The sequence below is a fragment of the Mercenaria mercenaria genome, chromosome 3, assembly GCF_021730395.1.
Source record: "Mercenaria mercenaria strain notata chromosome 3, MADL_Memer_1, whole genome shotgun sequence".
Classification (NCBI taxonomy): Eukaryota; Metazoa; Mollusca; class Bivalvia; order Venerida; family Veneridae; genus Mercenaria; species Mercenaria mercenaria.
The window spans coordinates 84,333,415-84,349,879 of NC_069363.1; the positions used below are offsets into that span (position 1 = coordinate 84,333,415).

The following is a 16,465-nucleotide window of genomic DNA, read 5'->3' on the forward strand; positions in this document are numbered from 1 at the left end:
TTAAAATGAACATGCAATTAATGACAACACTATAATTACTTATTTGATATTCAGTATACTCATGTTCCTTTTAAACCATTCCTTACTATAGTATGATAAATATTTCCTTCTCATTTGCTGCACAAACTTCTCAAAAATTGCTGAATCACATGTGCAAAAAATTTCCCAGCATGCAACAAAATAATGGAAACTGGTCATGTGATATTATGAATTTAATGTTCATGAACGTTCATGAACAGTTCTTGAACTTATTTATCATTGTAAAAGGTAATAAAACTAAGTTTTATGTATAATGAATGAACAGTTTAGAAACTCACAATTGGGTTAAAGAACTCTACTGAACTAGAAAAAGGTTTTGAATTTTAGTACTTTTAATGAACCTGTGTTCATGAACAATTTTGGTTCTAGACCAACAGTAATTGTTCAGGAACTGGTAAAGTTCTAGAACTAAAGTTCTTGAACTTTTGCAGTTTTTGAACCAATGTTCAAGAACCATCATTGTTCTAGAACAACAGTCTGTTGCATATCCAACAGAACTGTTTGGCTGGTTCAAGAACAGTTCTATAAATTCTTCAGACATTCTTGTATGTTTAAGAACTTAATACTAGTTCTAGAACATTTTTTACAGGGGAAATTTAGAGTCGCTCAATTATATGGAATACAAATTGTGTATGTTACACAATTCTTAGTCAACATACATACTATATATCAAGAGTTTATAATAACTGTCTCATAGCATATTAAATCCTGGAGTTAAAAACTTTTTTTCTCGATAAAAATGAACGAAAATATTTTGTGCCATGTTATCTTGATCTCGGTAATGTCTGTAAGATTTTGCTTACAAACACAACTATATTCATAAATATGAGTAAAAGGTGTAGCACTTCAGTATACGCAAGGACAGTCATGCAGAATCTTGTACATGTTTCGATGATTTTCCGTTCTGCAAGAGTTATTCTACTGCTATAAAATCACCAAAGCTTGAGGATTCCAGTCCCCCGTGAATTCATTTGCTTCTACATTGTATTCAAGTACAGTATTAATTTTCCATTTACTGGAGGATAAATCATATCCAACTTTGCAGGCTTTATTGAACAAATCTAGATATTCATAATGTCTGTCCTAATAAACACAGATCAGTTACAACTCAATGAGCCTAGATCAAACATTGTGGAGAGGGAGGTTGGTGTAAAGATTCTTAAGTTTGACAAAGACAAGTCTACTTGGCATTATAGAAATATATACAAGAGTTACTCAATTTTTAAAATAGAACAACCTTAGAAATATACAATTTTTTTCTTAGATATTGTTGGGTTCCTGTGACCTTGACCTTTCAGCTTCTGATCATAAAAGCAGTAAGGTCATCATCTTCTTTAATGTGTAAAGTTTAGAAGCTATAGCTGTAATACTTTTATATTAGCCAGGAAGACTGTCAGACAGAACATAATTTGAAGGATCCTTTTAAACACTTACATAGCACAGACTGTAACATATAAAGCCATTTCTGAATAAAAAAAAATCATACTACCTCCCCTGGCCTTCCTAAATCATTAGCCTGTTTTAAATACGGTCTGTATAAAATACCTCTCCTGACCTTCCTGAATCATCTATTTAAATATGACATGTAAATTACCTCCCCTGACCTTCCTGAGTAAACAGTCTGTTACATATGGCATGTAAATTACCTCCCCTGGCCTTCCTGAATCACCAGTCTGTTTAAATATGGCCAGTTAATTACCTCTTCAACCTTCCTGAATCACCAGTCTGTTTGAATATGGCCAGTAAATTACCTCCCCTGACCTTCCTGAATCACCAGTCTGTTTAAATATGGCCAATAAATTACTTCCCCTGACCTTTCTGAATCACCAGTCTGTTTAAATATAGCCAATAAATTACCTCCCCTGACCTTCCTGAATCGCCAGTCTGCTTAATACAGACCTTAAATAATTTTAAGCACAAGTCTTTCTTAACAGCCATTTAGAAATATATGTAGTAAACATATTTCTCTGCAAATAAAACACATACGCTTTCATCTGAGCAATAGTGCAATTCTGAAAATAACAAATTCCCCAAGGATTTTTTAAATGACGTCCTCTTATATTACACACGCAATTTTATGGTTCTGTCAACCACATTTAGTAAGCAATAAGTCATACACTGTAAGTCAAAAGGAAGATAATAAAAGCTAGAAATGACCATCAAATGAAATCAGACAATGTTCACAAGCAAATACAGTAAAAAAACCTTAAAAGTACATACAAATTGCTTTTTCTAACAGAGGTTGAAAACCTTGATTTGAGACAGTTGTCAAAACAAATGAATCATCTATAAAAAGGGACTCCAAGACTGATCTTGCTTTTTTCTAAAGCAAATAAGGAAATGTTCCAGACAGACTAAATCACACTAACTTGCAGGACAAAATTCTGTTTTAATGATTACTTCAGGGAACTTTGAGCACACCCTTACACACATATATATAATATTGAGGATTTCTTTATATTTTGCAACTTCATATCATAAATGAGACTGAAAGATCTGTGATTACATAATACTGATATACCGATATGACATCAACAAGCTATGCAACAAGAGCTCCGCCAAGCGGGGAAATATACGCCCGAAAGGTTATCAGAGGAGGATGGATGCAAAATTTAAGAACTTAACTGTTGAAGCGCAAAGGACAGGAAGAACAAAAGGGAGAAATTCAAAAAAAAATTCTAAGTCGACAGAAAAAAATATAAGTCCACAAAAAAAATCCTCACCAGGTATTGATATATCAAAATACAACTAAAAATTGGAGGTACCATCCATGTTGTATCACAGCAAAGTGGTCTCGGTTTTTCCCTGTGACCAATAATAAAAAAGTTACAAAATAAGCTATTAATAGTAACATAAAAGGGAAGTAATTCAATAAAAAAATTATTGTAAGTGAACAAAAAAGGGATCTGCCAAATAAAAACAAGAGCACCGCAATGCAGTGCAATATACACAAGAAAACAAGAGCTGTCTCCGTAGGATGACACATGCCCCCGATGGCACTTTGAATGAATAGTTATGGCCGATGTTAGAGTTTAGGACCTTTGACCTACGGAGCTGGGTCTTGCGTGCGACACATCGTCTTACTGTGTCACACATTCATGCATAGTTATTTTAAAATCCATGCATGAATGACAAAGATATGGTCCGGACATGCCCATCAATGCACTATCATGAAAAATGATCTTTAACGTCTAAGTGTGACCTTGACCTTTGAGCTACGGACCTGGGTCTTGCGTGTGACACGTCGTCTTATTGTGGTACATATTCATGCCAAGTTATTTGAAAATCCATCCATCGATGACAAAGATATGGACCGGACACGCCCATCAATGCACTATCCTTTAACGTCTAAGTGTGACCTTGACCTTTGAGCTACGGACCTGGGTCTTGCGCACTGCACGTCGTCTTACTGTGGTACACATTCATGCATAGTTATTTGAAAATCCATCCATCGATGACAAAGATATGGACCGGACACGCCCATCAATGCACTATCCTTTAACGTCTAAGTGTGACCTTGACCTTTGAGCTACAGACCTGGGTCTTGCGCACTGCACGTCGTCTTACTGTGGTACACATTCATGCCAAGTTATTTGAAAATCCATCCATCGATGACAAAGATATGGACCGGACACGAAAATTGCGGACAGACCGACAGACCGACTGACAGACCGACAGACAGACAGACGGTTCAAAAACTATATGCCTCCCTTCAGGGGCATAAAAAGTCATATGACCTTTGACCCCTAAGTTTGACCTTGACCTTGAAGCGAGCAATCCAAAACATGCACTCTGCACATCATCTCAATGTGGTGAACATTTATGCCAAGTTTCTTTGAAATCCTTCAAGCAGTTCAAGAGTTACATGGCGGACACGAAACAAAGTCATATGACCTTTGACCCCTAAGTGTTACCTTGTCCTTGAAGTAAGCCATCCGAAACATGCGCTCTGCACATATAGTCTTGATGTGGTGAACATTTAAGCCAAGTGTCTTTGAAATCCTTCAAGAGTTATAAAGCATACACGAAATTGCTAACGGACAGACGAACACCAGCGTCATAACATAATACGTCCCTTCGGGCATATAAAAAGGATTCAAACAATTTTCTTTACGAAGCGCAACGGCAGCCATTCAGGGCGCTAAATTCATCCTCTACTAGTTCAGACACAGAACAATCTGACCAGAGTGAGACAAAGACCCCCAGCAGAGAGAGAGAGAGAGAGAGAAATACTTTAAGATACAGGCCTGTCTGGCTGACTTAGCTTAGCTCTTTGAGAATACAGTCTGGTTCTTTAAGATGCCAGGAATATAGCACCAATACAAGCAGAGCTGCCTTTCCTGGAAAGTACCTGTACTGGCTTCGTAGCTGGGAGACACTCCAGAGCAGCTCAGAAATTACCACTGCCTGAATTGGGACTCAGAACCCTGGACCTCCGGATTGACAGTCAAGCGCGTAAATGCTAGACCACAGGGCCACCATATGATGAACGGAGAGACGGATGAAATATATAATTATTAAAAATGCAGTGTAAAATCAGTAATATTAATGGTATAATTTTCATGGATATTATTGTTATCTCAATCCTTGAAACTAAATCCAAACAGACAAATAAAACTCATTCATTTAATCTTCGAAGGTTGAAATGAAGGAATTCAAATCCCAGGCAAAATTTTCATTAAAACCATGAAATTTCATGCCCATGAAATTGGATTTCAAAGAATAATGTCTCAGGAACATCAAATTTGTTGATCTCTTAATTTGTGCAGCACAGTTTAAAGAGATGCACTATGCACCTTTAAAAAATGCCTAAAATAGCTTACAATGTAACATTCCTGTGCCGTTATCTTTCTACTTTGCAACAATTCTACTGAGGACAATTAAAAAAACACCTGTCACTGCATTTTCATTTGGCTAGTGAATTACAATTTATAAATAATTAATTATTTTGAAGTAAAAATGTAACCATTCCCTGAATTGATCCAAATGGTTTTGCAGGAAAGCCTCATATAATGGTCCCCAGTAGACCTAATATATTTGGTAACTGATTGATTATAAGCTTTGTAAATGAAGTAGAATAAAAATGTAATAGTTCTCGGCTGTGAAAAGCTCACGCAATCAAATTCATTGCTGTATTTGAACATTTTGCCCCAAAAGATCAAAATCAATGAAACTAACTTTCTGCAAATATCCAGCAGACAATAATAATCTTCCAAATATATCCAGCCTCTAGTCAAAATAAGCTGTGAATATTCAGCCATTAACCCTTACCTTGCTAAATTTCTATAATGAACTTGTCCATCTTCCAATTTGGACAGTACCATTACATGTTAAAAGGGGTGCTTAAGGCAGAATCAATCATGTCCAGCATGATAAAGGTTTAAGTACAAACATCCTTCAAATATCCAGTTCCAAGTATAACATCCCTCAAAGGTCAAGCCCCGTGTAAAAACATTATACAAATATTCAGCCTCGAGTAAAAATTTATTCTGCCAGTAGAAACCTACAGAAAATATTAGAAACATACCAGTAAGTGCAAGTTTTCAGCTATGAGAGAAAACATACTGCTAATATTCAGCTATGAAAGTAAAACCATACTGCTAATATTCAGCCATGATAGTAGAAAACATACTGCTAATATTCAGCCATGATAGTAGCAAACATACTACTAATAATCAGCCATGAAAGGCCATGATAACAGAAAACATACTACTAATAATCAGCCATGAAAGGCCATGATAATAGAAATCATACTGCTAATATTCAGCTATGAAAGTAAAACCATACTGCTAATATTCAGCCGTGATAGTAGAAAACATACTGCTTATATTCAGCCATGATTGTAGAAAACATGTTACTAATATTCAGCCATGATGGTAGAAAACATACGGCTAATATTCAGCCATGATAGTAGAAATCATACTGCTAATATTCAGACATGATAGTAGCAAACATACTACTAATAATCAGCCATGAAAGGCCATGATAATAGAAAACATACTGCTAATGTTCAGCCATGATAATAGAAAACATACTGCTAATATTCAGCCATGATAATAGAAAACATACTGCTAATATTCAGTCATAATAGCAGAAATCATACTGCTAATATTCAGCCATGATAATAGAAAACATACTGCTAATATTCAGCCATGATAGTAGAAATCATACTGCTAATATTCAGTCATGATAGTAGCAAACATACTACTAATAATCAGCCATGAAAGGCCATGATAATAGAAAACATACTGCTAATGTTCAGCCATGATAATAGAAAACATACTGCTAATATTCAGCCATAATAGCAGAAATCATACTGCTAATATTCAGCCATGATAATAGGAAACATACTGCTAATATTCAGCCATGATAATAGAAATCATACTACTAATATTCAGTCAGAGCTCAAATCTTAAGAACAAGGTACTTATCTACCTTTTGCACTGGAATGATAAATATCTAAAGCTGATATCTATAGCCTAAAACATGCTACAATTTGACAAAGTAACCTAGCTTATGACCCCAACTGACCCTTTTTTTGAAACTAACCCAGATTTCAGTAAGTCAAACATTCTGACCAGAAAGAAATGTGGGCCCATGAAAACTAAATTAGAAGTCCTTCTTTTTGAACCAAGGGGAACCAGTCTCAAGCATGACCAAGATTCCAAAAGAAAAACATTAGATTACATGTAGGTGCCTTGCGCCTCTAAAGTGTGAACAGGCTTTTAAATTATTTTACCTAGTGACATAGTTTGTGACACCAAATGACCCAGTCTTGAACTTGACCCAGATTTATTAGTCAAACATGATGATCAGGCTTCTTCTAAATCAGCTAGACAATGTTATGAGTGTTAACAAGGCCTTTTGACCTGGCACCCTTGTATTAGACCCTAAAAATGACCCAGTATCAAAATTGTGCGACATGTAACTAATCAAGCTTCATTATGACTGAGCATCTACCTATACCAATAGCTTATCCTTTAGCCTGCTAAATTTCCAAAATGTACTGGTCCATCATTCAATTTGGGCAATACCATTTATTATTTGAAGGGAATTACACTGAAAATTTAGTGACTGAATAGCAAACAGTGCAAACCACGATCTGACAGCCTGCACGGATGTCCAGGCTGATCTTAATTGGTCTCTGCTGGTCGCAAAGGCTGAATCACTTGCCGCTAGCAGACTAAAGGTTAAAATCACTGTGATCTTTTCTGGCGACTTTGAAAAGTCTGACTTCTAACTGTACTGAACTGACCTACAGGAAATTGGAACAGAAACTATTTTACAACTCACTACCAGTAATAATTTGAGGAATTAATGCCAGAACCTTTGTCAATACTAGGTAATAAGTACAATGTCAGCTTTTCCCTGATTATTGATCTACGATAATGTACTTCACAACAAATTTATTACATCAAATCCCAGAAACTATGAGTTTATTTTCCGTCAAAAAAACTTGGAACACATACAAATTGATACAATGAGGAAAAAGGATATTGCCTAGAAAGCAATGATATGCTTTTATCATGTTCTATAATTTTGTTTAAAATCAAATAACATAATCAGTGTCTTTTTCAGTAAAACCCTGAAACACATTCCAGTTTCCTAAACAGGGATGCAATCTGATAGATACATGTACAGTCGAACTTCGTTAACTCAAACCATCTGGACCGACAGCGGGACAGAACGATAAACCTTGTTCAAGTTATCGGAAGTTCGAGCCAACGAATAATATACATAACACAGAGATTTTGCCTAGACCTGACCATGAGTCTAAATTGAAAGAAGTCAAAAAAACCCATCTGAATAAAGCAAAGTGTTGACCAAAATACTAGAACGCTACAGACCAACTTTGGTGAAAATCCATCCAGTAGTTCATGAGAAGGGTATTAAGTCAAAATATTTTTTATCACTGGCGCAAGAAAGAACCATTTGAACAACCTTGAGCAACATCCACGCATGGATGTTTACAGACCAAGTTTATATACGATCTATCAACTGGTTCATGAGAAAACATCATTTAAAAGTCATTTTAATAAAATTAAAAGAGGGTTGTACAAGGATGTTTAACTGACCAACTTTGGTGAAGATCCATGAAGAAGTTCATGCGAAGAAGTCTTTCTATTGTTTTTTTTTTCTGTTTTTAGCTTTGTTGGTGGCCTCTAAAAGTGGCTGCCAAGTGGAACCATTTGAACAATCTTGAGAGAAATCTATACAAGGATGCAATTGACAAAATTTATTGATGACTCATAAAGTGGTAAAGAGGTGGTATATGGAGTATAGATGTTATTTGGAATCATTTGAACGTATCTCAAATACGACCATACAAGGATGCTACAGACTAACCTAGTTTGGTAAAGATCCATCAAATGGTTCATTAGAAGAAGTCGATTTCTGGTATTTCAAGTTTTAGCTCATGCAGCCAAGCTAAATCATTTGTAGAAACTTGAAAAAGGACCAAACAAGACAAAGTGGTTCATAAAAAGAAGTCATTTAAACTTTTTTCTACTTTTAACTGGCAGCCCCTAAAATGGATCAAGTAGAATCATATGAACAAACTTGAGAGGGGATCATACAAGATGCTACAGACAAAGTTTGGTCATGATTCAAATAGTTGTTTTGTTGAAAGATTTTCTATTTTTGCCTCAAGCAGCCCTTAAAAGAAGACAAGCAGAATCTTTTATATAAAACTAAGGGAGGACTATACAAGGATGTTACAGACCAACTTGGAGATGATCCAGGAAGTGGCTCATGAGAAGAAGTTGTTTAAAGATTTTTCTATCTTTAGCTCTAGCTCTAGCAGCCCCAGGGTCCAGTGGAATCATCTGAACAAACTTGTGAGGGGTTGTTGCTGGGATGATATTAGACTAGCCACTAGGCTGATAATAATAAAAAATTTGTCTTTTGTAATTTTTCTCTTATTTTATGTGATAGTAACACATGCAAGTCTATCTTAAGAGATTTTTGGAGAGAACTGGTTGTAATATTATGATATTGTGACATAGGATATAGACTGGCTACATTCAAAATTTCAAAAATAAAAGTTTCAAAAAATATATATCATTGGCTAGGGAGCTAGTCTAGGATGATGTAGACCAACTTTGGTTTAATTCTGGCCAGTTACTAAGTTTCAGAGTTGTTAAGTTAAAAATGTTGAGAGAGGTCAATGATCGACATACCATCCATCTGTTACTAAGTTCAATAGCTCACCCTTAAGCTACAGTTCAGGTGAGCTAACAATTCTGTAACTTCAATACAAGTATTTAAGTGATCAGTAATTATTTTTGCAACATTTTCTTACTTCTTTCAATGTACTAAAGGGAGGTAATAGAAATACAAAATATAAATGCTGCAGCAAAGAGTTGTCTTTCATAACAGTTATCTAATATATAATTATGTTTCCTCTAAGTGAAAATGCCACATATTTCAGACAAATACCAAATTTTACAGTACATTTCTTTTATTATGCCGCATCTTAAGAAAAAGCTTAAAGTAAATGACAAGGTTAATAATACTGCCTAATTTGTAACCAGTGTAAAACTTTAACTTTTTTCCGAGACAAGAAGTCCAAGAATTGACTTCCCTAATGTCTGGGAGAATTTTAATAGTCAAATTTATAGCCAAAATGTACAGAATAAACTGTTAATTGTATAATAACTTTATTCACAAAAATTACTTTTCTGGTTTTATTGAAGAACTATCATCGGTTTGTTACTGACAGAACACTTTGCTTGGTTATAAAGGAGAAAAAAAGTTGCATTCAAAAACCTTAATATAAATATTATTTTTTAAGAGAATCTGTTTAAGGTTTAGGAGTATATCACCAAAACACATAAATTTTTGATAAACGAACAACATCGTTACCAATATTTTACCTGACCATTACATGTTCTGCCGTACTGTCCCGTACTTAAAATATTCTGAAAAAGTTGTCTCCCTTTGAAAATGAATGCCATTTGTAAAGAAATAAAAATAAACAATTGCTGAAAACTGTGTTCCTTCTAGTTATGTAAAATTTCAACACTCGCACACTATTGCTAATGCATCAAAACATACATGTGTAACAGTTCTTTGAAAATGGTGAGTTTTTGAAGGCGTTTGACTGTCCGGAAGTGGGGCCCATATAGGCAGTCCTTTTCCGGAATTCAATGTTTATATAAGTATACTGACACTTGTTTAATAGTTTTTGTAATAATATGCATATATTACTCTACAAAACAAGTGTCAGTTTGTTTGTTTGTTTGTTTTGGGTTTAACGCCATTTTTCAACAGTATTTCAGTCATGTAACGGTGGGCAGTTAACCTAACCAGTTTTCCTGGATTCTGTACCAGTACAAACCTGTTCTCCGCAAGTAACTGCCAACTTCCCCACATGAATCAGAGGTGGAGGACTAATGATTTCAGACACAATGTCGTTTATCAAATAGTCACGGAGAACATACGCCCCGCCCGAGGATCAAACTCACGACACCGCGATCCGTAGACCAACGCTCTTACCTACTGAGCTAAGTGGGCAGGCTAAAACAAGTGTCAGTTTACTGATATAAACATTGAATTCCAGAAAAGGACTGCCTAAAGGGGTCTCACTTCCAGAAAGTTAAACGCCTTTAAAAACTCACCATTTTCAAGGAATTGTTACACATGTATGTTTTGATGCATTAGCAATAGTGTGCGAGTGTTGAAATTTCGCATAACTAGATGGAACACAGTTTTCAGCAATTGTTTATTTTTATTTCTTTACAAATGACATTCATTTTCAAAGGGGGACAACTTTTTCAGAATATTTTAAGTACGGAACAGTACGGCAGAACATGTAATGGTCAGGTAAAATATTGGTAACGATGTTGTTCGTTTATAAAATATTTCTGTGTTTTAGTGAAATACTCCTAAACCTTAAGACATGTTCAATGCCACTGAATATTTCTTGCAGAAAATGACACCTGTAGTGTGTACTACATACCTTGGGACAAAGCTGTTGTTAAAATTTAGTCATCCATGTTCAATTTGGGAATAATTCGTAGCTACAAATACTAGGATATGGACAACATAAATGCATCTTTTTTGTATTACAAAAATAATATATGTTAAAGTTGACATGTTTATTGAATTAAAAAGCAGTTTTTTGACAGATAAATTATAAAGATTACAGGAGCTGTTTGCAAAACTTTTTCCCACCTGATGACCTATTAGAGATAAATGGAATTTTCAGATACATGTATGATGTGACCTTGACTTTTGACCTTAAATGACAACAGACAATCATATTTTAAAGTTTCATAGCTGTAAGAAGCCAAACTGCATGAACTGAGAATCAAAGAATTACGAGTATGTGTAAAAACACAACTGTTTCACTGTGTAATACTTTTAAAGATATTCCCAAGTCTCTCAAATTTTCTCACACTATTACTACTTCTAATTCTGAGTAATGTTTGGAAGTATTTAGTCATCCAATAACTGAACGTCAAGTCTCCATTCTAGGTGTCTGGTAAATGGACTCCTAGCCTACCCTGTAGGGTTTTTCTAGCCATACAGAAATCATTTCATCGCAATCAGATACACATTCTGGTTGTTTTATGTTTCAGTTGATAATTTATCTAAATAAGAATATCTAAAAAAACACAGGAAAATTGAAAAACTATGAATAATTAACTCATTAAACAATTTTTTTCCTGTCATTTGGAAATCATATTTGTTGTCCAGCAATGCCTAAAAATCTGCCAGACCGAAAAACAATAAGCTGGACCGAAAAAATGTCAGTGCACTGCATGTGTTGTTTTTCTTCAACATATTCGAGCCGGGTGCGATTTTTAGTCCATTCTCATTAAATGATTGGTCAACTCTCTTATTTTTGTACATTTTTTCTTTTCACTACGATTGTCGGGCGTTAATTTACATTTTCTTTCCCAGCATAATATGTTAGTGACAACAATTTGATGTGTTGTCCGTGGTGTTGCGGTTCTCAGGGTCGATAAATGCCAGTCAATCACACCGCATCCGGATTAAGAAAGCGGACCACGTTAAAATTTCAGGTCATGTCCGTTGGGCTGACAACTTTCCAGGAGTCTGCATTTACTAGATTTTGTCAGAGACTAAGGTATCTCTACAGTAGCTGCAATACTTAACGTTACTTGAGTAGCGAAGCCATACAAAATTATCTCTCCACTCGTGTAAAACTTTCTTTTTTCGAGTTTCCCTTGGAATTAGTTTCAACTTTTTCAGACTGGCCTTGGCTGTTATTATTTGGATTGTTCAACATCTACATCTGTACGTGATGCTGTCAAACTTGACCATTATATCACGGTGCGCAAGAATAAAAGATAAAAGAGAAATGGAAAGTAAAGTATATAAAAGACTCGGACAAGTGCAATATAGTGAAAGTAAGGAAATAAAAGTAAAAGATTGCCCAGCTGAGACATTCCTCAAAAGACTATACGTGCTGACCTCTCTGGCTTGCATGGTGCTACCAGGAAAGTGTCCCCGCCGGCACAGCTCAGGAGTCTTATCATTGAAAATGCCACAACTGGAGGAAAGTCCCCATTTAGAAGGGTTGGATAGATAGCTCCCTCTTGAAGTGTGCCAAGGAGGGAGCCTCAGCAACTGAGGCTGGTGGTGTGTTCCACTGCTGGATGGTTCTCGGGAAGAAGCTGTATTTAAATTGATTGCTAGGTGGTTGGTAAAGTTGGAACTGAATTTGGTACTTAGATCTGGTCATTGATGTCCTTTGTCTGAGGTATGTATCTGCTTGGATGTCGATCAAGTTGTGATAGATCTTGTAGAGGATTGTGAGTTGAAGTTTAGTCTGCCTGGCTTCTAGAGTTTCCCAGCATGGATTAGACACTACTTATATATTATGATAACGATTGAGTGCGAATCGGGCGGCTCAACGCTGTACCATTTCGATCTGATGTTGTTGTTTTTTCTGATATGGGTTCCATGCTGGTGCGCAATACTTGACACATTATCATTTACATCTGTGGAGGTCTAATATTACCAAAAAAAAAAAAAATGAAGAAATTGTCTTTCGGGTAGTGGTAGCCATAATCATGCGTCAGCTGGATGCTTGAAACGTGCAATCGCCAAAAAACAAGAGCTGTCGGATGACAGCGCGCTCGACTATTCTAAGAATTGATTGAAGAATGGGGTCAAAATATTTCCATAGATTTTCAGACAAAAGAAAAAAATGGATTAAACAAAAAATGTTCCTGTATTTGTGGATTTCAATTAGTCTTGCACTAAATGGCAATGTGTGACCATGATGGCAAATATGTTAAGTTATATGTTAGGCAAAATATGGACTTGTATGAAAAACTCAACTAATTTCCAAGTCCAAAAAGGGCCATAATTCAGTCAAAATAGTTGACAGAGTTATGTACTTTTGCCTACAGATGGAAATCATGTTGGTAAACTAGTGTTAAAAGTTTCAAAGCCACAGTTCAAATAGTTTTGACAAAACGCTGACTTGTAAGAAAAACTGAACAAATTTCAAAGTCCAAAAAGGGCCATAAATCAGCCAAAATAGTTGTCAGAGTTATGTACTCTTGCCTACAGATGGAAATCATAATGATAAACAAGTGTTTAAAGTTTAAAAGCCATATGTCAAATAGTCTTGACAAAACATGGACATATACAAAACAGAACCAATTTCCAAGTTCAAAAAGGGCCATAATTCAGCCAAAAAAGATGACAGAGTTATGTACTCTTGCCTATTGATAGAGACTATTATACTGAACACGTTATAAAAGTTTCAAAGCCTTATGTCAAACACTTTACACAAAATATAAACTGGCACAAAAAACTTAACCAGGATTTCTAAGTCAAAAGGGGCCATAATTCAGCCAAAATGCTTGATGGAGTTATGTACTATTGCTTACAACTGGACATGACGGGGCCCACGCTGTCGTTCGCCACTCGAGCCATTTGGCGAATCTGCGGTGAAAATGGCGAAGAAAAATCGCGAGTGGCGAAAATGAAAAAATCTTCGTAATTTGGACCACCATTTTGTTTCGGACATTCTAAATCGTAACCTCCGAGAAATTATGGGGAAAAACAGTTGACTGGTTCCGATAATTTTACCCTATAAAATTAACTTATTTCGGGATAGTAATACCCAGTCTGCTTTCACTTTACACATTTAACACTGTGTAATAAACATCTTGACATGCAAGAAGATGCAATTTGCAATCAATTAGCAACCAATTATTGGGTAAGAATGATCGTTTTGTTTTGCTGTCATTATGGCAGATTAAATGTTCGATGCCTTTAATTTCCATGGATCAATCAATTAATAAACAAATTGGCGAAATAATGAACGGTTTGATGAATTTTAGAACATTGTTGCCACCGTCAAATCGTAGTAAGTAATCAGTGAAGTTGTTTGCGATATAATTTTTTGAATGTCATTAGCAAGATCAAAAGGAAAAGTCGTGAAAAATAAGATTTCATGACTTCGACTATAAAAAGGTACAGAAACTTGTCCAAATCGCCACTTGTCAACACTTGTTACAATGGCTTCTTTAGACTCAGACTGTAAGAAACGTCCGCTCGACGATTCTTTCCAAACACCGCCTTAAAAAAAAAGAAGCTAAAATCAGACATGAAATGACTGATTTTTTAAATTTCTTCTGGATTTTCTTAGGGTTTTGCACCAACACAGGACTACATTTTAAAATACAATACTTGTTTTAAAGATATACACACTTTCATTCAAAAGTCCCTCTATATATAGCTATATAGAATATCACCATTCGCTTATGGAAAGTGAAAAAAAATTTCAATGCGCCGCAGGAAGGGAAACCCCTCCAGTACCCTCCCCACCGTTCTCGAGAAAAAGGTGGCTCCAACTTTTTTCAGCCCAGTGTGGGCCCTGCATGATGATGGTTAACAAGTGTTGAAAGCTTCAAAGCTTTATCTCAAAAGACTTTGTCAAAATGCAGACTGGTACGAAAAACTTAACCAAGATTTCTAAGTCAAAAAGGGCCAATAATTCAACCAAAATGCTTGATGGAGTTATGTACTCTTGCCTACAATTGGACATGGTGATGGTAAACAAGTGTTGAAAGTTTCAAAGCTTTATCTCAAAAGACTTTGTCAAATTATGAACTGGTACGAAAAACTTAACCAAGATTTATAAGTCAAAAGGGGGGCCATAATTCAGTCAAAATGCTTGACAGAGTTATGTACTCTTGCCTATAACTGGACATGGTGATGGTAAACAAGTGTTGAAAGTTTCAAAGCTTTATCTCAAAAGACTTTGTCAAAATGTGGACTGGTACGAAAAACTTAACCAGGGTGTGATGCCGACGCTGTGGTGAGTAGGATAGCTCTACTTATTCTTCGAATAGTCGAGCTAAAAACTGATGACAGTATCTACCATAACCAAAAAGTAGCTTAAATACTGAAAAGGACCAAATTGCTGAAAATGCAATTGGCGAAAAAGGGGGTCAGGCGGATGCATGCCAGTTCATAATTGCGAGTCCTCAGGCTAAAGTTTGTGTCAGGCGCAAAAAAAACATGCGTCTAGGAAATTCCTGTACATGGTACATATATATCATTTGAAATGGGCATATATTTTTCATTTTGGCTTAATTTAGGATGAAAATAGGAGTTTTATCAGTCTTCACTCTTGTCTTTATTTTTCATCTCGCATCCAGTACTTGTGCCTGTGTTTCTGGCATTAAAAGTAGTCCTATGAGTAGTAATTTCCTAATAAAAAGTTATCAAAAATTTTGTACATTCCTACTGTTCTTGTTTTACTCCAGCTGGAGTAATTACCTCATTTGGGGAAATATACCCTGCTCAGATGCGCGCAGCATGATCAAAGTAAAAGGTTTAAGGTGACAGTCATGTCAACTAAGATGGGAACACAGATTGACAGAATACTATCTTTACTTCAGTGGCAACTAAGATAGCAATGGTCGGACAACAGAAGCACAACCATATGTCTGTACAAAACTAAAACTGTCAAGTTTCATCCACCCTATTAATTTAATAAGCGTCTCTTGATCATGATGAAAATTATATATTTAGACTATTTTACCAAGGAAACTGCGGCCTGTCAAACAAAATATTACACTTTCATGCATTTAACTATACAAATACTAACTAAAGAGAAAATTTCAGATAACAAACACAACAGCAGAATTGGAAAATCCTACCTTTAAGTGCCAATAAATGTTCCTTTTCTCTGTTGCCTTCCATCTTGTTTTGGTACCCGCTTGGTTCTCGGTTTCAGACGGTAATGGGAAGGGCTAAAACCCGGGATTGGAACCCGGGATTCGTATGTAGCTGCATGGACTGATCAGCCCTACATGATAGTTTAATAGATAATAGGTATAATACTATATGGTTATACTTACTGTAGAGACAATGAAATGAAAAAAAAAATACTTCATAGGCCTACTGAATTTTTCGGAATAAGTAAGAAAAC

General features: G+C 35.7%; 1 protein-coding gene across 1 annotated transcript in view; it reads right to left on the reverse strand.

The window, feature by feature from the left end:
• Positions 1–16,264, reverse strand: part of LOC123524214 (trafficking protein particle complex subunit 13-like) — a 140,404-nt gene extending 124,140 nt beyond the window's left edge. The window contains exon 1 of the mRNA XM_053539099.1: positions 16,194–16,264. Within this exon, the coding sequence (XP_053395074.1) occupies positions 16,194–16,236 (43 nt within the window). The 5' untranslated portion in view covers positions 16,237–16,264. The remainder of the gene's footprint in view (positions 1–16,193) is intronic.
• Positions 16,265–16,465: the final 201 nt, after the last annotated feature.